The sequence below is a fragment of the Borostomias antarcticus genome, assembly GCF_949987555.1.
Source record: "Borostomias antarcticus genome assembly, chromosome: 9".
NCBI lineage: Eukaryota > Metazoa > Chordata > Actinopteri > Stomiiformes > Stomiidae > Borostomias > Borostomias antarcticus.
This window is the reverse complement of record NC_140242.1, coordinates 26,659,506-26,683,944: the sequence shown is the minus strand read 5'-3', so window position 1 is coordinate 26,683,944 and position 24,439 is coordinate 26,659,506. Positions and strand designations below refer to the sequence as shown.

General features: G+C 50.0%; 1 protein-coding gene across 1 annotated transcript in view; it reads left to right on the top strand.

The window, feature by feature from the left end:
- Positions 1-24,439, top strand: part of myo10l3 (myosin X, like 3) — a gene marked incomplete at its 5' end in the record, with an annotated part of 90,741 nt that overhangs the window by 45,542 nt on the left and 20,760 nt on the right. Inside the window, 16 exon segments of the mRNA XM_084442781.1 lie at positions 1,941-2,065; positions 2,220-2,233; positions 2,405-2,489; positions 2,632-2,738; positions 3,028-3,157; positions 6,234-6,352; positions 8,517-8,663; positions 8,817-8,917; positions 9,903-9,969; positions 10,359-10,451; positions 11,659-11,727; positions 13,695-13,777; positions 13,887-13,995; positions 15,325-15,405; positions 18,190-18,314; positions 18,558-18,672. Of these exon segments, the coding sequence (XP_084298907.1) occupies positions 1,941-2,065; positions 2,220-2,233; positions 2,405-2,489; positions 2,632-2,738; positions 3,028-3,157; positions 6,234-6,352; positions 8,517-8,663; positions 8,817-8,917; positions 9,903-9,969; positions 10,359-10,451; positions 11,659-11,727; positions 13,695-13,777; positions 13,887-13,995; positions 15,325-15,405; positions 18,190-18,314; positions 18,558-18,672 (1,570 nt within the window).

The window sequence follows — 24,439 nt, the reverse complement described above, 5'->3', positions numbered from 1 at the left end:
GACCACAGCATGACCGCAGTACGACCACAATAGGACCGCAGTACGACCGCAGTACGACCACAATAGGACCACAGCACAACCGCAGTACGACCACAATAGGACCACAGCATGACCGCAGTACGACCACAATAGGACCACAGCACGGCCGCAGTACGACCACAATAGGACCACAGCACAACCGCAGTACGACCACAATAGGACCACAGCACGACTGCAGTATTACCACAATAGGACCGCAGTACGACCGCAATAGGACTACCACAGGACCACAGCACAACCGCAGGTCGACCACAATAGGACCACAACAGGGCCACAGCACGACCACAACACACAACCACCACAGGACCACAACCGACCACAATATGACCACAATCGACCACAGCCCAGAGGGAAACGCACACATGCCCACGGACACACACACACACACACACACACACACACACACACACACACACACACTTACACAGAGAGATACTGGGATGCATCCTCTGGAGGGCGCCAGTTCTGACACACACATACACACACTTGCACACACACACACACACGCATACACTGGAAGCATAAATCTGGATGTGTCAGTTAGAGACGTTCTGACTGTATTGCCTTCGGGAACAACCATGGGCAGAATTCCTAGAAAGAGGGGAGTTCATGTTGAAGTTGAGGGGGCGTGGCCTTCCCATCATGCACTGCCCTCTCCTCTATCTGATTGGCCGTGCTGCAGGGATGTGTCTTGGCTCCTGGCTGCGTATCTGAGCAGGATGAGAGCCGCATGCAGGGAGGGACACATCAGTAGAATAAGGCTGCGTTCCGAATCGCATACTTCCATACTATATAGTAAGCCTAAAAAGGATGTAGTAGGTCCCAATACATAGTATGCCACATGCAGTATGGCAAAAATACCAGGATGTCCTACTACATCCAGTCGTATTTTGCAGTAAGCAAGCCAGCAGACTTTTCTGGCTATTCTGACCCACAATCCATTGCACAGCGACAGCTGTGGTCAAAATGTGCTTTATGGACTGTGACGGATGTGGGCAAATTTCAAGGCACAATGTTATGACAAAGTGGAATGTCCCAATTGTATGCATACTGCGTGCAAAGTATGTACTTTACACCCCGAGATGCCGAGGATGTTCTCTCAGCTCTGTGGGAACCTGCCTTGGTGTCCTACTCGATTCAGCTCGACCACAGAACAACAGGACCACAGCAGGACCACAATATGACCACAACAGGACCACAATATGACCACAACAGGACCACAATATGACCACAACAGGACCACAGCAGGCCCACAACAGGACCACAACATGACCACAATAGGACCACAACATGACCACAACAGGACCACAACATGACCACAACAGGACCACAACATGACCACAATAGGACCACAACATGACCGCAACAGGACCACAGCAGGACCACAACAGGACCACAACAGGACCACAACAGGACCACAACAGGACCACAGCAGGACCACAACAGGACCACAACAGGACCACAGCAGGACCACAGCAGGACCACAACAGGACCACAACAGGACCACAGCAGGCCCACAACAGGACCACAACAGGACCACAACAGGACCACAGCAGGCCCACAACAGGACCACAACAGGACCACAACAGGACCACAGCAGGCCCACAGCAGGACCACAACATGACCACAGCAGGACCACAACACGACCGCAGCAGGACCACAGCAGGACCACGACATGACCACAACCACAAGAGGACAACAAAAGGACCACAACAGGACCACAACACAACCACAACACACAACCACGACTACAACCATATAATAGCATACACTGTATAAATGTCGTTAATGTATGAGGATGTACAATAGACAGACGTAATAACACAATTACACAGACAGTGCCTTGACCTGAACTGACCGGTGATAATACTGTACACTGAACGTCCTGTCTCTGTCCACAGCCCCATCATGGAGGCGTTCGGGAACGCCAAGACGGTCTACAACAACAACTCCAGCCGCTTCGGGAAGTTCATCCAGCTCCACTTCTCCCAGAGCGGCAACATCCAGGGAGGCTGCATCGTCGACTGTATCCTCCTCACTCGCCCCGCGCCCCGGTCAGGGTCCCAGAACGGTCCTGACCGGTAGCGGACAGGCTGATGGCTGTCCTACGTATGACGCAGTAGACTTTTGATCTTCTTATCTGTTGTGAATGCGTGTTCTCCTTGACTCTAAACCTTCAGATTTACTTGAAAAGGTAAACCGTGTTTTCTGCAGCTTCTCACATCCGGTATCCTGTCTGTCTTCGTGATTCAACCGACAACACGGCTGGAAGCTCTTCTTGAACGCCGTGTTTAAATCAAATCTTAATCAAATGTCCTGTACACAGTGAGCTGGAGACTGATCTCGTAACTATTGTCGTTTGTAGAATCGCGTGGTGAGACAGAATCCGGGAGAGAGGAACTACCACATCTTCTACGCCCTGCTAGCCGGGGCGGACGCGGACCACAGAGGTGGGCGAGGGTCACAACTGCAAGACCTCTTCTGTGGAGTTAGCGTTAAAAAACGGCTTATGATCAATACATAGCTTACTCACGTGTGTGTATGTGTGTGTGTGTGTGTGTGTGTGTGTGTGCGTGTGTGTGTGTCCTCTAGACCTCTACCTCCTCTCTGAGGGTCCAGAGTCGTACCACTACCTGAGCCAGTCGGGCTGTGTGCAGGACAGAAGTCTGGATGACAAGCAGCTGTTTGACAGTGTCATGGTGAGCTGGAATCTCCTAGAAGTTTGATACGACTATAATTAAATGCTTAAAGGTTTTGTGATATGTATTGTTGTCTATTTATTGACGCCTTTTTTATGTTTGTATATTAAAAGAGAGCGTTTACAGTAAAAAGAATTAGGTTCGAATCACAGGGATGTGAACAAGGTCTGTGTACAAACACCAGAGGGCGCCAGAGTCAACTGTAATTGAACTCCAGCACCAGTCTGAGCTTGTCTCTTTGTCTCCAGTCTCCGGTGTCTCACCTCCTCTCTGTGTCGCCGTGTTGCAGGAGGCCCTGAAGGTGATGGAGTTCACCGAGGAGGAGATCCGAGACGTCTTCAAGCTGCTGTCGGCCGTCCTGCAGATGGGAAACATGGAGTTCATGACCACCGGAGGAGCTCAGATCACCTCGAAAGGAGGTCAGAGAACTTCTACGCTCTCTTATCAACGATAGTGAACGTTAGGATAGAGGAGAACTTCTAGTCTCTCTTATCAACGATAGTGAACGTTAGGATAGAGGAGAACTTCTACGCTCTCTTATCAACGATAGTGAACATTAGGAGAGAGGAGAACTTCTACGCTCTCTTATCAACGATAGTGAAAGTTAGGAGAGAGGAGAACTTCTACGCTCCCTCATCAACGATAGTGAAAGTTAGGATAGAGGAGAACTTCTACGCTCTCTTATCAACGATAGTGAACGTTAGGAGAGAGGAGAACTTCTATGCTCTCTTATCAACGATAGTGAAAGTTAGGAGAGAGGAGAACTTCTACGCTCTCTTATCAACGATAGTGAAAGTTAGGAGAGAGGAGAACTTCTACGCTCTCTTATCAACGATAGTGAACGTTAGGAGAGAGGAGAACTTCTACGCTCTCTTATCAACGATAGTGAAAGTTAGGAGAGAGGAGAACTTCTACGCTCTCTTATCAACGATAGTGAACGTTAGGAGAGAGGAGAACTTCTACGCTCTCTTATCAACGATAGTGAACGTTAGGAGAGAGGAGAACTTCTACGCTCTCTTATCAACGATAGTGAAAGTTAGGAGAGAGGAGAACTTCTACGCTCCCTCATCAACGATAGTGAACGTTAGGATAGAGGAGAACTTCTACACTCTCTTATCAACGATAGTGAACGTTAGGAGAGAGGAGAACTTCTACGCTCTCTTATCAACGATAGTGAACGTTAGGATAGAGGAGAACTTCTACGCTCTCTTATCAATGATAGTGAAAGTTAGGAGAGAGGAGAACTTCTACGCTCTCTTATCAACGATAGTGAAAGTTAGGAGAGAGGAGAACTTCTACGCTCTCTTATCAACGATAGTGAAAGTTAGGAGAGAGGAGAACTTCTACACTCTCTTATCAACGATAGTAAAAGTTAGGATAGAGGAGAACTTCTACACTCTCTTATCAACGATAGTGAACGTTAGGAGAGAGGAGAACTTCTACGCTCTCTTATCAACGATAGTGAACATTAGGAGAGAGGAGAACTTCTACGCTCTCTTATCAACGATAGTGAATGTTAGGAGAGAGGAGAACTTCTACGCTCTCTTATCAACGATAGTGAAAGTTAGGATAGAGGAGAACTTCTATGCTCCCTCATCAACGATAGTGAAAGTTAGGATAGAGGAGAACTTCTACGCTCTCTTATCAACGATAGTGAAAGTTAGGATAGAGGAGAACTTCTACACTCTCTTATCAACGATAGTGAAAGTTAGGATTGAGGAGAACTTCTACACTCTCTTATCAACGATAGTGAAAGTTAGGATAGAGGAGAACTTCTACGCTCTCTTATCAACGATAGTGAAAGTTAGGATAGAGGAGAACTTCTACGCTCCCTCATCAACGATAGTGAACGTTAGGAGAGAGGAGAACTTCTACGCTCCCTCATCAACGATAGTGAACGTTAGGAGAGAGGAGAACTTCTACGCTCTCTTATCAACGATAGTGAAAGTTAGGATAGAGGAGAACTTCTACGCTCCCTCATCAACGATAGTGAACGTTAGGATAGAGGAGAACTTCTACGCTCCCTCATCAACGATAGTGAACGTTAGGAGAGAGGAGAACTTCTACGCTCCCTTATCAACGATAGTGAAAGTTAGGAGAGAGGAGAACTTCTACGCTCTCTTATCAACGATAGTGAACGTTAGGAGAGAGGAGAACTTCTACGCTCTATTATCAACGATAGTGAACGTTAGGAGAGAGGAGAACTTCTACGCTCTCTTATCAACGATAGTGAACGTTAGGAGAGAGGAGAACTTCTACACTCTCTTATCAACGATAGTGAACGTTAGGATAGAGGAGAACTTCTACGCTCTATTATCAACGATAGTGAACGTTAGGAGAGAGGAGAACTTCTACGCTCTATTATCAACGATAGTGAACGTTAGGAGAGAGGAGAACTTCTACGCTCCCTTATCAACGATAGTGAACATTAGGATAGAGGAGAACTTCTACACTCTCTTATCAACGATAGTGAACGTTAGGAGAGAGGAGAACTTCTACGCTCTATTATCAACGATAGTGAAAGTTAGGATAGAGGAGAACTTCTATGCTCTCTTATCAACGATAGTGAACGTTAGGATAGAGGAGAACTTCTACGCTCTCTTATCAACGATAGTGAAAGTTAGGATAGAGGAGAACTTCTACGCTCTCTTATCAACGATAGTGAACGTTAGGATAGAGGAGAACTTCTACGCTCTCTTATCAACGATAGTGAAAGTTAGGATAGAGGTGAACTTCTACGCTCTCTTATCAACGATAGTGAACGTTAGGAGAGAGGAGAACTTCTACGCTCCCTCATCAACGATAGTGAACATTAGGATAGAGGAGAACTTCTACGCTCTCTCATCAACAATAGTGAAAGTTAGAGAGAGGGGGACTCCCACACTCTTTCATTGTTGATAGTGAAGAGGTTTACGTCTGCCTAGCATATGTTGAAGGAGTTTTATTTATCATATTAAATCCATTGACTTGTATTGACATCAAAGCTGGAGATGTTACACGTAGTTTAGAGAGAGAAATGTTCTATGCTAACTGATAAATAAAAGCCGATACGAATCATACTTTGAGGCGATTTTTGTCAGAACATCAACGGACACCAGTGACCACTCGATGAGTTTCCTGTCTTTTGAAAACGAGAGTTTATGGTGTTTTTGGAGCGATTTTCTATATGCACCTAGAGATCCATTGTGTACATTAGCGGTGACATGTCATATCTCGAGAGTGCAAAATTTGTCGAAATTTTGATATGGGCCGTTGTATATTATCGTAGATAACCTTATAACTTGGCTTATAATGCTAAATACTGAACCCGTCCTTTAAGTAGACCCTGAGAACAGCTCCTGACTTTCTCACAGTCACTCCCACCCCTGAGTCCCTGTGGGCTGTCTAGACACTCGCTAAACAACATGACTTCAACAGGACCTCCTGGTCTCCTGGTTAGTAAATGACTTACTACTTACCCCCCCCTAACATTGTGTTCTTTCCCGTGTGTCCTAGTGGTCAGTAACGTGAGTGACCTGCTCGGTCTGGACTCCTTCCAGCTGTCCGAGGTGCTGACCCAGCGCTCCATGATCCTCCGAGGGGAGGAGATCTGCTCCCCACTCACCGTAGAGCAGGTAAGAGACACGCCTCCTCACTCCCCCCGCCCACCCTCCCCTTCCCCCCTTTCCTCACCTGGCTGGGCCTGAGCATTAGCTCCGCCCCCTGCTGTGAAGCCCCGCCCCACCTCCCAGCCTTTACCTGCCGCATTATCATCTTTTGTCGAACCCCTGAGTCCGGTGACGTGGACCCTGTCCTGGTGCTTATCGGGAGGATCAAGATATACGGGATATATGTGGAATTCTGCACACACACACACAAAACCTCTCCTGCCTGTCTGGAACGACCGGCATACATTTCGTACGTCCGCCATCCCCGCCCCCAGAGACACATGGGGCCCAGCTCCTTCCCCCCCCCTCCCCCCCTCCCCCGCACACCCTCCAGATCCCTTGCGTGACTCACAGCCACTTCCTGCTTTTTGTCCGCCAGATTCCCAACACAATATGGCACAGCGATAGCAATCTCAGTCCGGAGCACAATAGCGGGCTGACGCCGGGATGCTCCACTAGGGGCAGCGTGGCGTGCAGGGGGACAGGGGGGGGGGGCGGGGGGGGGGGCAGATAAGGAGGACAGAGGGACGGTTCTTCTCTTATCTCTCGGCCGGGGCTTCAAGTGTCCACTGGCTCCCCTCTCGTTTGACTGAATACGTGATAAGCTGACGTCACGCGTACAGACCGGCAGATTATAAATGTCTTTCTGTTTGTCGTTCTTTTCACCGGGCCGAAGTAGAATAATTTGAGGCCGGCCGGCCCCTCGATAAAGAGCGGATTGTTCCTCGGCGGCCGCTGAGTCTGCGTTCCGTCCCACGCCGTCCCATAACTCACGGTGGATATGCAGAACGAGCCCCGGCCATTGTGGCCGAGACACGGGGACGCAGGGGCACAAGGAGCCTTTTCACGGTTAAGACAAAGACCTCGGACCCGGAGGGTGTGTGTGTGTGTGTGTGTGTGTGTGTGTGGGGCGGTGGGGGTGGGGGGGGCTTTGAAGACTCCTGTCCCTTAATAGAGTGTATTATCCCTCTGGTTTCCACTCATAATGGCCCCATCTCACGGCAGTGGTTGCCCCCCCCCTGCCCCCCCACCACATCCTGGACAAGCTGCCGTTCTTCACTTCCTGGACGCTCCGGCACTGTTGACCACACAGGCAGAAGGGGTGACTGGGAGAACAGATGAATAATAATCCTGCGCTGGACCACCGGCCTTCTACACCACCAGACTCCAGCGTTCAGCTCTGCTCTCTGTTATTCAGCACAATGGCCGTAAAGAAACCCCAGCTAGCTCTGCTGTTGTTCTTACTCATCATGTGCAGCTGGACTTAATCGGTGTCAGTTTGCATGTTGACTACGTCCACCCCGCTGGTAGACACAGACAGCGTGGATGAGGTAGACGATAAGTTATCTCTACGCAGACTTTGACCTCACTATCATTTTTCATATTTAGCCTAAGGGGACTAAAACATCACATTTTCTAATTTAAAAGTTTCTTGGAAACTTGGGTTCTAAGCTCTAGAGGCACAATGACTAAAATCAGTTGTTCCTAGTTTGGTTCTGGCTCGAGGAACCGCCAGGAGTAACCAGTCCCGGGACCTTGTTTGATGCTGATTAGAACGCCATGTGATGAGGGATGACAAGTAATCAGGTTGTTTTTTTTTGTAAAAAAGATGAGTTATCTCTTTGTCCCTCATGGTCGTAGTCATGGAAGAAGTGTGTTATGGCTTGAGTTTGTCATCTCCCAGAGGCGGCCATGTGTGTGTATGTGTGTGTATGTGTGTGTGTGTGTGCGCGTGTGTGTCAACATGGAGAACATGTTCGTACTCCATCACTATCATGTAAATGCCATTGCTCTCTCATCATAGCAGATTAGGTAGGCAGGCGTTATGAAACCCCTTTAAGATGGGCTGTACATCACAGGAGATAGATGGAACATTCTGTTGTCACAACACACCTTTTCCCGGTCTCCCACAGACAATAACAAGCCTTTTGTCTGCACCCTTATTTGCACTTTCATCACATTGTTCTCTCACAGTCCATATGGGCTAATTGAATTACCTGAACACTGAGCTATTCTTGTCAAACCAGGCCCTTTGTTCGTATCATCTCAGAGTGATGTTATTTTGTTATTTTTCTCCTATCTGACTCGGTTCCTATGGTAACCCCGCCCCCGCCTGTCTGGTGATCGACAGGCCGTGGACTCGCGGGACTCGGTTGCCATGGCGCTGTACTCGCAGTGTTTCTCCTGGATCATCACCAGGATCAATCAGAAGATCCGCGGGAAGGACAACTTCAAGTCCATTGGCATCCTCGACATCTTCGGTTTCGAGAACTTCGAGGTGAGGCTGACCATACTCCGCCACACTTATGACCCCCCCCCTCCTTTAAGCGTACACATACAGTTCGACAGTTAACAGTATCAGCACACTTCCACGTCGCTAAACTAAATAATAAAACAACTAAATCGGTTGTTCCGCCTGTCCGTCTGCCAGGTGAACAGGTTTGAGCAGTTCAACATCAACTACGCCAACGAGAAGCTGCAGGAGTACTTCAACAAGCACATCTTCTCCCTGGAACAGCTGGAGTACAACAGGTACAGGACACGCTTCCTGTGGCCGTAACGTCTCTGTGACATCATCAAAGGGGGTCAGGGATGTATCGGCGCACGCGGGCGCGTAGTGAGAGTTAGACGAGCGAGCAGTTTTGAGGGCGAGACTTGACAGGTCAGCGTCGGTGACATCATCTTCTCTGGTCAGAATTGAGAATTAGTGTCCAGAGGGGATTTTTTTCCAGGTAGGTTGTGGTAGATGTAGCCAGTTAGTCGGTGAGGAGTTGTGAGAACAGGACAGGCTTCTGTGTGTTTGTGTTCTTGGAGGGCGTGCAGCAGGGGTGGCTCTTGGGGAGGATGTGGGTCACTAGAGAGAGACAAAGGGAGAGATCTCCCCCTCGGGGGGCGGCTGTGGCACCGCAGGAGGTAGAGCGGGTCGTCCGACGATCGTAGGGTCGGCAGGTTCGAATCCCGCCTCCTCCTGTCCACATGTCGAAGTGTCAAAGACACCGAACCCCAAATTGCTCCCAATGAGCAGGCTAGCGCCTCGCACGGCAGCTGCCGCCACCGGTGTGTGAATGTGTGTGCGAATGGGTGAATGAGAGGCCATTGTAAAGCGCTTATATAAGTGCAGTCCGTTTACCATTTACCGTCTCCATAGAGATCCACGGTCCAGGAGCTGCACTGTGAGGGCGGGGGGGGGGGAGGGGGGTAGAGAGACTAGGGAGAGATCTCCAGAGAGATCCAGGGTCTGGGGGGCTGTACTGTGGGGGGGCCGGGCCCTCCTCCCTACTCCCGGTGCCAACTGACGCAGGCTCTCCGCCAAGCGTTAAAATGTTTTGGGGTTTTATCTCACACAGTTAGGATGACCGCGCAGACTAGACATGGCTCATTTCACCGCGCGAACGGCCAGGACAATACGGCCATTGTGTCTACCACTCTGTTTATATTTATCTATAATGTGTGTGTGTGCGTGTGTGGGTTCTTGCGTGTGTGTGCGTGCGCGCGTGTGTGTGTGTTTTCCCTACAGAGAGGGGATCCAGTGGGAAGCCATAGACTGGATGGATAACGCCGAGTGTCTGGATCTCATAGAGAAGGTAGCAGACAGACAGCCAAACTTCCAGCCTGTTATAAAACCGACCATATAGACCACTGTGACCGCTCTAACCCAGCTAACATGGGGCTCAATATCAACATTGACATGCCCTATGATTACCTCACGGTCCATATCTCCGGCGTTCTACTGTATATATAATTAAATGTAAATATAATCAGTAAGAAGGAATCCTGTTCGGGAAGTTAGCCTAGCGTATAACCTCAAGTCAAATCTATCTTTTCATTGTGAACTTTGCCTCGGGCTGTGTTGGCAGAGTGACTGGATGTCTGTCCTCTCTCTCTCTCTCTCTCTCTCTCTCTCTCTCCCTCTCTCTCTCTCTCTCTCTCTCTCTCTCTCTCTCTCTCTCTCTCTCTCTCTCTCCGTCTGCAGAAACTGGGCATGTTGGCTCTTATCAACGAGGAGAGCCGTTTCCCAAAAGGCACTGACTACACCCTCCTGGAGAAACTACACAGCCGGCACGCAGTGAGCACTCACACACACACACACACACATACACGCACACACACACACACACCCACACACACAAACACACACACACACAAACACACACAAACACAAATGCACACATACACATATCCGCACGCACACACACAGACACACACATACACTCACAAACACAAATGCGCACATATACTTACCCACACACACCCACACACACACAAATGCGCACATACACATACCCACACACACACACACACACACACGCCCACATGCACGCAAACACACAAATGCGCACATACACATATCCGCACACACACACACACACACACACACACACACACACACACACACGCTCCCCAGCCCCAGTGAGCGGAGAGACCCGCGTCTCAGACCACAGAGAGTTAACTCCTTCCTCCGGCTACGGAGCGAGCGAGAGACACCCATTCACACACCCTCTCTCTCTCTCTCTCTCACGCAAACGCAACAATACGGTAACACGATCGGCCATTCTCCTCCCGGGCCCATCGGCATTGTGCGCAGGAGAAAAGAGAGACCCAGCCGTGGGTCTGGGAGAAAAGAGAGACGCAGCCGTGGGTCTGGGAGGAGCAGGAGAAAAGAGAGACCCAGCCGTGGGTCTGGGAGGAGCAGGAGAAAAGAGAGACCCAGCCGTGGGTCTGGGAGGAGCAGGAGAAAAGAGAGACGCAGCCGTGGGTCTGGGAGGAGCAGGAGAAAAGAGAGACCCAGCCGTGGGTCTGGGAGGGACGGGAGAAAAGAGAGACCCAGCCGTGGGTCTGGGAGGGACGGGAGAAAAGAGAGACCCAGCCGTGGGTCTGGGAGGGACGGGAGAAAAGAGAGACCCAGCCGTGGGTCTGGGAGGAGCAGGAGAAAAGAGAGACCCAGCCGTGGGTCTGGGAGAGACGCTGGGAGAGACGCAGCGCCAGACGGCAGAACTGGGTGACCTCCATACCGGTCTCTCTGACCGTTCTGGTGACTGCTCCTCTGGTGTCGGGCTGTGGTTTTAAAACCAGGAGAGATTAGTGGTGTTTTTCTCTATTGAAAAATTGAACTTTTGAGGACCGCATCTTTATTTAGTTTGGACCGTTTTCGCGCGGGTTCCGTAGCAGGCCCTCCGCGTACCAAGCTCGTCCCGACGTGTCCCAAGTGAAATTTGTTGACGTTCTTCATAAGTGTGAATCCTGTGTGTGTGTGTGTGTGTGTGTCCCCACAGACCAACCAGTACTATGTGAAGCCCAGAGTGACTGACCACCAGTTTGGCATCAAGCACTACGCTGGAGAGGTAACACACACACACACACACACACACAAACACACACACACACACAATGAGAAGCACACTAGCGCCACACACATACTCACGTGCAAGCGCACACACACGCACACACACACACAATGAGAAGCACACTAGCGCCACACGCATACTCACGTGCAAGCGCACACACACGCAAACACAATGAGAAGCACACTAACGCCACACACATACTCACATGCAAGCGCACACACACGCACAATGAGAAGCACACTAATGTTTCTCACATGCAAGTGCGTGAGCACACACACACGCACACACACACACACACAACCACACACACACACACACACACACACACACACACACACACACCCAGTGGGAGTGTAGGGCTGGATGGGCAGTATGCCTCGTTCCCCCGACCTGCCAAAACCAGAGTCAGGAAATAAAAGAGCCAACCCCTCCCCCCCCACCTCCCTCACCCCCCACCTCCTGCCTGTCTTTCTCTCCCTCTCCCTCCATCCCTCCTCCCCTTTTCCCCTGAGTCAGAAGAGCCAGAGCCGAAGGCCAGAAATGATTCCTCACGGAAGAGGAGGGGGGGGGGGGGGGTTGCAGGAAAGGGCAGCGGCCGTTGTCGCGGGTACGGCTTCACGATGGGGGGGGGAGGGCTCACACCGGGGGGAGTCAAAGGTTGGCTTTGAGGGAGAGTGTCCCTGACCAGGGCCTCAGACAATGTCTCCTCAGTCTGACCATAGCCGGCCTGGCACAGCCCCGTATGAAAATGACTTGGCCTGGAGAGGAGAAGAGAGAGGAGGGGAGAGGAGGAGAGGAGGAGAGAGGGGAGAGTGGGGAAGGACAGAGGAGGAGGGGAGAGGTTAGCTAGTCATACCCGGCTAGCTAGACTACCCCCCCCCCCCACGACCACACACCCCTCTCTCCAGAGTCAGTGTGTGAAAGCCCCCTCTGTTATCTGAAAGCAGCCCTGACCTCAGTCGGACGTAGAGAGAGAGAGAGAGAGAGAGAGAGAGAGAGAGAGAGAGAGAGAGAGAGAGAGAGAGAGAGACAGTCGCATCCTTCAGTTCATTCGATTATATAAAGTGTCACACAGATTTAAGGGTCAATCAATTCTAATGAACCCCCGTCATGGAAAAACTAGTTCAGCTCTCAAATGCCAAACAGTTTCTTGTTTTAAAAAGAGGAGCTTAACAGATCCTGCTTCTATAATTTACAGTACACATAAATACGGACACACACACACACACACGATAGGCAGCATCCTTCCAGAATGCTTTTTGTACACTTCTATTTCAATAGTGGAAGAACTCGGCTGTAATTGACGTGCCCCTGGTATAAATACCCATGGATCCCTCTGAACATGCCCTGGGGCAGGGGGGTGGTGTTACAGGGGATCAGGGCGCAGGGAGGAATGCTCTGTTCCTAAGACCCAGGCTGCTCAACAGGTGATTGCATTAACACAGCACTCAGCTCCCTGCTCCGCACACAGAGAGAGAGAGGGAGAGGGAGAGAGGGAGAGAGAGAGAGGGAGAGGGAGAGAGGGTGAGAAAGAGAGAGAGAGAGATCGCATAGCGATGTTCAGAAGATAGCTTTGTCAACATAAAGACTAGGTCGCTCTCTCATTGATAGACCACAAGAGTTATGTACAGGACACGGGCATGCACACACACACACGCACACACACACACTCTCAGAGGATTGCATACTTGTGTGCAGGCCACACACACACTGCACTCGTATGATGAAGATGAAGACCTCCGATCTCGGGAACTCTGACAGTTTGTTAGAGACAGGCCCGCTGTCACGCCACTCCACTCCTGTGTGTGTGTGTGTGTGTGCGTGTGTGTGTGTGCATACCTGTGTCAAACCAATTCCCCTACCCACCTCCCCGTCGCTAAAACGCAACCCTTCAAACAGACCTACATAAACGTGTGTGTGTGTGTGTGTGTGTGTGTGTGTGTGTGTGTCTACCCGTGCGCCAGGTGCTGTACGACGTGCGTGGGATCCTGGAGAAGAACAGAGACACGTTCCGAGACGACATCCTGAACATGCTCAAAGACAGCAGGTGAGCACCTGAACGTCCCAGCAACGTTTCCTCAACGCCCAAGTTACGACCGGCTACCCCCTGTCGTGTGGCGTGAGCGTGCTGACGCGCGTCTGTGTTCGTGCGGCAGGCTGGACTTCATCTACGACCTGTTCGAGCGCGTGGGGAGCAGGAGCGGGGACGAGACCCTGAAGATGGGCACGGCCCGACGCAAGCCCACCGTCAGCTCGCAGTTCCGGGTGAGATCCGGGCCGAGTCCGGTCGACGTGTCTGTCGCTGAATAGCTCTGTTTTGTGAAAGGTCACCCTCAGCTGAAGAAGACTCTGGGGGGGGGTGTGTGTGTGTGGGAGGGTTGATATGAAGGAAGGAAGGAAGGAAGGAAGGAAGGAAGGAAGGAAGGAAGGGAGGGAGGGAGGAAGGAAGGAAGGAAGGAAGGAAGGAAGGAAGGAAGGAAGGAAGGAAGGAAGGAAGGAAGGAAGGAAGGAAGGAAGGAAGGAAGGAAGGAAGGAAACTCTTATTTGGACGCATTCAAGTCAGGAAGACATTGCGTCCCGGAAGTATTCGTCAGTTTTTGTCGTGTACGGAGGAGAGAACGAGGGAGAGAGGAGTGAAAGAGGGAGAGATACAGTGTGACGGACAGGTAGAGAGGGTGTGTGTTTGTACCCGGGGAGAGGAGCAGGACTGGGGGGGGGGAAGGGGGGGTAGCATGTCCTAACTGACTGCTGTGCAGGTTAGGGAGACAGGAGACCGGAGGTGGGGGATGGGGGGGTACATTTGGCAGGCTGCCCAAGAGCATAGCTGCTAAAGCTGGGGATTACCCCTCATGGCCTCGGGGGGAGGAAGACCTGCTAGGTCAGCTCAGCCTGGAGACAGTCTGACGGGAGTAATCGATGGATGGATGGAGGGGAGAGAGGAGGGGAGGAAGGAGGGAGGGAGGGAGGAGGGGAAGGAGGGAGGGAGGGAGGGAGGGGGGAAGGAAGGAGGGGAGGGAGGGAGGAAGGAGGGGAAGGAGGGAGGGAGGAGGGGAAGGAGGGAGGGAGGGAGGAGGGGAAGGAGGCTGCCAGGTTGGAGGGTCCTTTGTGAGAGGTGGTAAATATGGGGCTTGTTAACACACTATTCACCACAGGAGGACTGGGACTAGAACCCACAACCACTTTGTTTACCGCTAGCTAGCTAGCTAACTGGCCCAGGGACTAACAGGGTCTAGTACCCACAACCACTGTGTGTTTACCGCTAGCTAGCTAGCTAACTAACGTTAGCTACCTTATCGACAAATAAATGTGCTTTTTTGGCAAGACCGTCTCATTTACTGCAATTCTGCTTCATGCAGTATGCATCGATGTCTGTCTGTTCTGTCGTTGACCACCTAATCTGCTTTGTTGTTTATGGCCGGGTTTCCCGATAAAGAACCTTCTTAAGGAACCCTACTTAAGCAACCCGTTGTATGGGAATTAAGAAGTACTTTGGAGTTAAGTGCTACTTAACGCGTTCGGGAAACCCGGCCTATGTCATTTATTTTATTGTCTATCTAGTTGTTTATCTCGTTTATCTTGTTGCTGTTGTTTCAGGACTCCCTCCATTCCCTGATGGGTACGCTGAGCGCGTCCAACCCTTTCTTCGTGCGCTGCATCAAACCCAACATGGGGAAGGTGGGTTCATCAGGTCTCCTCCCCTTATGGAACTAAAATCTATTGTGATATATCGGAAAATATAATGTAATAAATCAAACAATACATTTCCATATAGGAAACTAGTGGTTATATTTTCCAATACACTGCAATATATGAAAAGCGACAATCCCTTATGTATTATTCGGTATGTATGTATATTTCCTCCATATATGTTACATACTGTAATATATTGACTGTTAATATATATATTTATATATTTTAATCGCATAAGGGTCAGCCAGCTCCCCACAGTCACATCAGTAGAACGCTATACTGTACTTTAGCACTCTCTCTCTCCTCCGTTTCTCTCCCCCCCCCTCCCCCCTGACCGTACAGTATTCTAGTATTCTCTGTAATCATATTAACGTGTCATGAAAAACAATTTCCTCCAATTCCAAACCGACACGCAAACCAGCCACCCGTGAGTGCGACGCTTAACATTTGGCTGCCTCCAGCCCCCCTCCAGCCGTCGCTAGCTAGCTAATAGAACCCACCGGAGGAGGAGGAGGAGGAGAGGAGGAGGAGGAGGAGGAGGAGGACAGAGTGTTCTGGGTGGGAGTGGGCCCCGGGCGCTGGCCGGGGTAGAAGGCCGTCTTTGTGCCTCCGTTACGTCAGGGCCCCGGGCCAGCGCATTCCTACTGCCCGAGGCCCTGCGCTCGCGGGGTCAGGGGTCAGCGGCGTCCACTCCAGCTGCAGCGGCTTGGCGGCCGCTTCGCTGAACCTGGCTGCACCAGAGGAATGCGGAGGAGGAGGAGGAGGAGGAGAGCAGACCGCAGCGAGGGCGAGGAGAGCCAGGAGAGGGGACAGACCCGGGAGGGGTTGGGGTTGAGTGGGGGAGGGGGCTCTCACAAACAGCCAGACCCTCCTCTCTCTCCCCTCCGCCCTCCTGCTCCCCTCACCGCAGAGCAGCGTAGGCGGCCCACCAGAACGCTGGCTCTATGACCCGGCCTGGTCCCGGTTCTGATGCTGGCCCGTGTTCTCGTGTGACGGAGGAGGTGTGGAGGGGGTTGGGGGGGGGGCTAGCAGGGCTGGCGGTTTGGGACAGGGGGGGGCCCGGCTGTGTTAGCTGCAGGCCGGTTTCCCTCCTGGTGTCACCCATAAGTTGGTCGCCACAGGCCGCACCTGGCCCCCTGATTGGCTGAGATGGAGCCTCAGTGTTAATCCCAGCGAATGACAGGCCTGCGTGTGCAGCGAGCTCACATGTTGGCATACAAGCAGGCACACAAGGGCACATACTGTACACACACACACACACACACAAACACTAGACAACTGCTAAAATACCCAGAACTCCATCCCTTGGAATAGACAAGTGGAGGGTGTGTGTGTGTGTGTGTGTGTGCGCACCCATGTATTTTCTGCTTATTAGCAATTAATCTCTATGACAAGTGAACATGCAACACCTCTGTCACCCTTAACCCACTGCTAAAGAGCAGAGTTGAAAGCACCGGGAGTGTGAATGTGTGTGTGCGGTTGAGGGGGGATTACTCCATAATTACATTGGCACATGCATGGAATGCTGTTGTCTCTAGCGAGGCTTAACCAGTCCAGTCGACATGCTCTCAGAGTGACAATGGCCTTGGCGTGGGCCTCCCCTCTGTCCCTTACCCTGGACCCGGGCGTGATGGAAGCCCCCCGGTAGTCCCAGCGTGACCGAGGGAGCTCAGCTCGCTGATCTGCTATCTGACGACCAAAGCTGCGGAGCGACGTGACTCACGAGCCGCGAACAACGCAGCGGCGCTCCTGCAGATTATTCCAGAAGTGAACGCTCTCGCTCCGCCGGCCGACGAAGCCCCCTGTGAGATCAGAGCGCGGCTCTCTCTCTCTCCCCTCTAAACACCTGTTATGTCGACCGCTGTGAGCTGCGAACCGCACAAGACAGCCGCGTGGGGAATGGCTAGTATGTGTGAAGGTAGCCTTTCATCTTCCCCTATGATCAGGTCTAATCCCATTGATTTAAGACATATATAGAGACTAGTTGAAGAAGCAGAGAACCAACACCCACAGAATAAATAGTACAGGCTAGTATTTTTATTTTCATTGGGCAAACGGATGTATTTCGGCCTTCCTGATAGATGCTGATGATGTCTTAAGGCTGAAATGAGTCCATTTGCGCAGTAACTATAAATACTATTCTGTGAGTGCCAGTAATCTGCTTTTTTAACAATCCCGCACTTGCTACTACTCTCAAATCTAGGAGTCGTGCGTACTTTCACGCTTCACCATATGTAGAGGATACACAGCTAATAAAGCAGGAACCGGACATCCCAAAGGGATGTTCACTTGGAGCTGCTAGCGACATTTGTGGGGTGGTAGCAGGTTGTACAGTATGAAGGAAAAAGGTTTCAGGGTTGGTTGTGTGTCTGTTGGTAGGAGCCGCTTGCTTACGCGTATGTCCAATTTCCTGAGGTGTTGTCAGTTTGGTTTTCCTCAGTGTTGTCGGTTGGTTTTCCTCAGTGTTGTCGGTTGGTTTTCTTCAGTGTTGTCAGTTGGTTTTCTTCATTGCTGTCGGTTGGTTTTCCTCAGTGTTGTCGGTTGGTTTTCTTCAGTGTTGGCGGTTGGTTTTCTTCAGTGTTGTCAGTTGGTTTTCCTCAGTGTTGTCAGTTGGTTTTCCTCAGTGTTGTCAGTTGGTTTTCTTCAGTGTTGTCGTTTGGTTTTCTTCAGTGTTGTCGTTTGGTTTTCCTCAATGTTTTCGGTTGGTTTTCATTTCCTCAGTGTTGTCAGTTGGTTTTCCTCAGTGTTGTTGGTTGTGTTTTTTCTCAGAAAGCCAACATGTTTGATCTGTCGGTGGTTCTGAACCAGCTGAGGTACTCCGGGATGTTGGAGACGGTGAAGATACGAAGGGCCGGCTTCCCCGTCCGCAGGACTTTCACAGACTTCTACAGCAGGTGAGACATACAGCTTTACCACTCAAAACACTGAAAAAGTTTTTTTCTGTTAGAATAGACTTTTTCTGTTAGAAGTAATTCAAACAGTATGGTGATTTGCTCTTACCAAGCCCCAGGAAATGAAGAATGAGAGTTGACTCCCCATTGTGGTCACTGAGTTCAGAGTCAATGCCGGGGCTTCCCATTGTAGCTCTCTGCGAGGTTTGCGGTGTCATGTTTGTGTCTGCGTCTGTTCCCCTGTAGGTACAGGATGATCCTGAAGGACAAAAGCCCCACAGATGATCTGAGGAGGAGCTGCTCAGACCTGCTCACGCTGCATGACGGGGCCAAGACAGACTGGCAACTGGGGAAGACAAAGGTGAAGCATGCACATGGATGCACACACACACACACACGCACACACACTCAAACACACACACACGTGCCTGCACATATGCACCCACACACACACACACACACACATACACATGCCTACACGTATGCACCCCCACACATACACACACACACACACACATACACACACACACACACACACACACACACACACACACACACACACACACACACACACACACACACACTCAAACACACACACTTGCACGTACTGTACACACACACACACACACACACACACACACACACACAGGGGATGTGGTTACAGTGTCATGACAAAGGCTTGGTGAAGACAGCAGCACTGCTGAGGAAGAATCATGATCAGGTGAAATCTCATCACGGTTTACATAAGTCCGGAACCTTCTAAAGCCCTCCCCCAACATTAACAGGTAATGGATACAGCTTCCTTGGAAAACTTTTGAAGGAGTTTGTCACAAAACTGCCTTGACATTCAGTAAAGTTCACAATAATGTACCTTCACATCTAATAGTTAGGGCAGAAACCTGTGTGTATATGTGATGAGCAAACTGGATGGACACAGGAATGTATTAACTAGTGAATTAACCAGAGGGGAGTCACTTCAGAAGCTGTTCTGTGCCTTCCTTTCCTGTAAACTCCTAGTTAGTCTGGTCCTTTCCTGTAAACTCCTAGTTAGTTTGGTCCTTTCCTGTAAACTCCTAGTTAGTTTGGTCCCTTCCTGTAAACTCCTAGTTAGTTTGGTCCTTTCCTGTAAACTCCTAGTTAGTCTGGTCCTTTCCTGTAAACTCCTAGTTAGTCTGGTCCTTTCCTGTAAACTCCTAGTTAGTTTGGTCCTTTCCTGTAAACTCCTAGTTAGTTTGGTCCCTTCCTGTAAACTCCTAGTTAGTTTGGTCCTTTCCTGTAAACTCCTAGTTAGTCTGGTCCTTTCCTGTAAACTCCTAGTTAGTCTGGTCCTTTCCTGTAAACTCCTAGTTAGTTTGGTCCTTTCCTGTAAACTCCTAGTTAGTCTGGTCCTTTCCTGTAAACTCCTAGTTAGTTTGGTCCTTTCCTGTAAACTCCTAGTTAGTTTGGTCCCTTCCTGTAAACTCCTAGTTAGTCTGGTCCTTTCCTGTAAACTATTAGTTAGTTTGGTCCTTTCCTGTAAACTCCTAGTTAGTCTGGTCCTTTCCTGTAAACTCCTAGTTAGTCTGGTCCTTTCCTGTAAACTATTAGTTAGTTTGGTCCTTTCCTGTAAACTCCTAGTTAGTCTGGTCCTTTCCTGTAAACTCCTAGTTAGTCTGGTCCTTTCCTGTAAACTCCTAGTTAGTCTGGTCCTTTCCTGTAAACTCCTACTTAAGATAAGAAAACTTTATTGTCCATTCAATTTACATGAAATGGACATTTGCCTTGGGCATTCTGGCAACACAGTTTAAAAACAGACAGTAGAAAGCAACTCAAATACATTTAAAACATTTTCAGCAGCAGCAGTGCTCATGGGCTGTGGGGAGGGGGGGGTTATTGTATTATGTTCCTGTTTTAGAATGGCCACAGCAGACAAATGATTTCATGTACCCGTTTTTCCTGGCTAGTGGGACCTTGAGTCTCCTGCCAGATCGCAACAGCTGGACTGATGTGTGAAGGGGGTGGGTGGGGTCACTATAGACTTGGGTTGCCTTTCTGGTTACGGCCCGATTGTATACTGTAGGTTCTGGAGCTGCGATTGTTGCGATCTCATTCATCCAACGATCTTGCTAGCCTGGTTCCTGGCTCTTAAGCCTGCGGTATCCTTGCTTTTAACCACGCATACGTGTCCCACCGTGCGTCTCCTGCCTTCCTTTGGGGCGCCATCTTTGATTGAATGTGCAGTTACGCAGGAATTAACCCGCCGCAAAAAACGCGCGGAGGCGTTGCTAAACAGCAAGCACATCACAGGCTTAACTCAGAGGTTCCCACACCGGGAGACGACGGTGAAGGTGAGAACACTCTCAGCGAGTGACCTGTGAGTGACCTCTAGACCCTGGTCAGGATGTGTTTGCTGGCGCTGGAGCTCCTCGTTCTCCTGAGGAGAGAGACAGACGCTGCTGTAGTCTACGTTGGTCTGAGAGGCGACTTGTCAACGATTGGTCCCAAATATTTAAAGTGAGTGATCACTTCTACTTCCTGTATGAATGAACGAATGAATTTATTGATGGATTAAGACACAACAAGAATCGAAAGGATGACATGAGAAAGTGTAACACTTATTTCCGTCATAGTCCTGGAGCTGTTAAGACACATCAACACGTACATTACATTGACACAAACACATCAATTTAAAAGGTAGAAAACTAAACTTCAGATTAAAACCTGAACATCACACATTCGATTATAACCGTTAGAATCCTATGCTATTTCAAGGGGGGCTATTCTTCTACTCTATCCATGAGCCACTTCCTGACGTTCCTCTTGAATCTGTGGAGGCTCAAGCTCTGTGGAGGCTCAAGCTCTGCTTGATGTGGATAGGCAGCTTGTTCCAATCCTGCCCCTTCATGATAACTGGCTTGAAGACGGGCCCTGCTTCCTGCTCCCATCCTACCTCACAGACACTAGTTGTGCATGTGTCAGGTCCTTTCCTGTGACGTTCAAGTTGTGCTTCTGTCGGCCATCGGTGTGTAATGTAGCTGTGCCTGTGTCGGACGTCGGTGTGTGATATAGCTGAGCCTGTGTCGGCCATCGGTCTGTGATGTAGCTGTGCCTGTGTCGGCCGTCGGTGTGTGATGTAGCTGCGCCTGTGTGGGCCGTCAGCCTGTGATGTACGTGGCGTGTGGATGGAGCTCATTGTGACTCATGGCAGAAGGATTTCCTCAGATCCTCTATTCTACTTTTCACGACCACAGGATGACACAGCGCCACTAAACTCTGGATTGGACTGTATTTAGCTGCAACTCTGGACCACATTGTGACAAATAAAGTGGAGACAGGGGACAAATAAAGCCATATATAGACAGTAGTCACTTATTTAGATGAACAGTGGTCTTCTGACTTTCAACAAGACTTATAAGATGAGGATTAGGTCCATTGTATTACTGTAGGATGGCAACACAGTTGATGAGGCAACTGAAATGACAAGGGGTATGGGGTGGTCAGTGTGTGTGTGTGTGTGTGTGTGTGTGTGTGTGTGTGTGTGTGTGTGTGTGTGTGTCAAAGTGTGAAGTAGATTTGCTGGGGTCTCAGTGTTAGCCACTAGTTTGGGAATGTGTGTGTGTCTGTGTGTGTGTGTGTGTGTGTGTGTGTGTGTCTACATGAGTTTGTGCATAAATGTGTGGCTCATCTCATGCTCACCCTGGCTGTAGCGTCCCTTGGCGTGGTGCTGTTAGTGTGGCGTAGTGGTTTCCAGCTGCAGTGATAGGACAGGTGTGTGTGTGTGTGTGTGTGGGGGGGGGGGGGGGGGGTACAGGATGTGTGTTGTTGAGTACAGCCAATGCAGAGAGAAGCCTGCTTGTTTTTTTCCACTCTCCGTACCTCCCCCTTTCTCTCTCTCTCTCTCTCTCTCTCTCTCTCTGTCTCTGTCTCTCTCTCTTTCTCTCGCTCTCTCTTTCTCTCTATCCTATCTCTCTAACTAGGTTTACTTTCTAAATTCAGGATCTCAAACAGTCCCGTGTAGAACTATTCATAGACGTTACATTACATTACAGTCATTTAGCGGACGCTTTTATCCAAAGCGACTTAAAATAATTGCATTTAACGAGCACAATCTAGCGCTTAAGCCAAAGTACAAGAGTAGCAAAATATAAATACAATAGGTGCTTAAGAGGCAGGAACCTAGCAGTTAGTAGTAGTAATAGTAGTACCCCTAGTAGAGTTTGAAGAGAGACTTCAAAGCAAAGACTACATCACAGAACTCTAATTCCCCAGCTTAATATATTGTAGTTGATATGCTTGGAAAAGTCTGAAACTAGTTTCATAAAGTTGTACATGATGCTAAAGTCTTTGAGAAAGTCCTTCTGAAGATAATTCTAGCCTAATGCATGAGATAGCCCTCTAGGAGCTGCGTTCGGCAGCGCCAACCCTCGTCATGGTTCAAACTATGAAAGCTTTCTTCAGTTCTCGCTCATCAATTATTAACTCTTGAGTGAGAGTCTTCTCAAATCTGAGCTCTAGAGTGCCGTGGTGCCTCCGCCTCACCCTGTCCATTTCTGATGAGGAGGGGAGAGTTGAGATGAGGAGGGGGAAGAGGAGAGGAAGAGAGAGAAAGAGGTGAGGAGAGAGGAAGAGAGAGAAAGAGGTGAGGAGAGAGGGAGAGAGTAAGGGGACAGCAGAGAGGGAGAGAGAGAGTAAGATGTGAGGAGAGGAGAGGGAAGAGGAGAGGAAGAGAGAGAAAGAGGTGAGGAGAGAGGGAGAGAGAGAAAGAGGTGAGGAGAGAGGGAGAGAGAGAAAGAGGGGAAGAGAGAGGGAGAGAGAGAAAGAGGTGAGGAGAGAGGGAGAGAGAGAAAGAGGTGAGGAGAGAGGGAGAGAGAGAAAGAGGTGAGGAGAGAGGGAGAGAGAGAGAGTAAGATGTGAGGAGAGAGGAAGAGAGAGAAAGAGGTGAGGAGAGAGGGAGAGAGAGAAAGAGGTGAGGAGAGAGGGAGAGAGTAAGAGGAGAGCAGAGAGGGAGAGAGAGAGTAAGATGTGAGGAGATGAGAGGGAAAAGGAGAGGAAGAGAGAGAAAGAGGTGAGGAGAGAGAGAGAGAAAGAGGTGAGGAGAGAGGGAGAGAGAGAAAGAGGTGAGGAGAGAGGGAGAGAGAGAGAGTAAGATGTGAGGAGAGAGGAAGAGAGAGAAAGAGGTGAGGAGAGAGGGAGAGAGAGAAAGAGGTGAGGAGAGAGGGAGAGAGAGAAAGAGGTGAGGAGAGAGGGAGAGAGAGAGTAAGATGTGAGGAGAGGTGAGGAGGGGGAAGAGGAGAGAAAGAGAGACTAAGAGAAGAGGAGAGAGGAAGAGAGAGGAAGAGAAGAGGAGGGGAGAGAGAGAGTAAGAGAAGAGGAGAGAGGAAGAGAGAGGAAGAGAAGAGGAGGGGAGAGAGGAAGAGAGAGGAAGAGAAGAGGAGAGAGAAAGAGAGCGGAAGAGAAGAGGAGGGGAGAGAGGAAGAGAGAGGAAGAGAAGAGGAGAGAGGAAGAGAGAGGAAGAGAAGAGGAGAGGAGAGAGGAAGAGAGAGTAAGAGAAGCGGAGAGAGGAAGAGAGAGGAAGAGAAGAGGAGAGGAGAGAGAGAGTAAGAGAAGAGGAGGGGAGAGAGGAAGAGAAGAGGAGAGAGGAAGAGAGAGGAAGAGAAGAGGAGAGAGGAAGAGAAGAGGAGGGGAGAGAGGAAGAGAAGAGGAGAGAGGAAGAGAGAGTAAGAGAAGAGGAGAGAGGAAGAGAGAGGAAGAGAATAGGAGAGGAGAGAGGAAGAGAAGAGGAGGGGAGAGAGGAAGAGAAGAGGAGAGAGGAAGAGAGAGTAAGAGAAGAGGAGAGAGGAAGAGAGAGGAAGAGAAGAGGAGAGAGGAAGAGAAGAGGAGGGGAGAGAGAGAGGAAGAGAAGAGGAGAGAGGAAGAGAGAGGAAGTGGTGAGGAGACCAGAGAGAGAGAGATGGCCTTTGGGAAGCAGGAAGAGACCATGAATACAGAGACATTCCGCCCCCTGAGCTTCTTTGGGTTTCTAGAAATTAATTGACTCCAGGCTGTCCTCGTTACTTCCTGTGGTGGCTCTAAAGAGCGGAGGCCTCTGTGATCAGTTGCCATGTTTAGTGAATGGATCTGTTACAGAACCCCCGTTCCCTTCCAGCGAC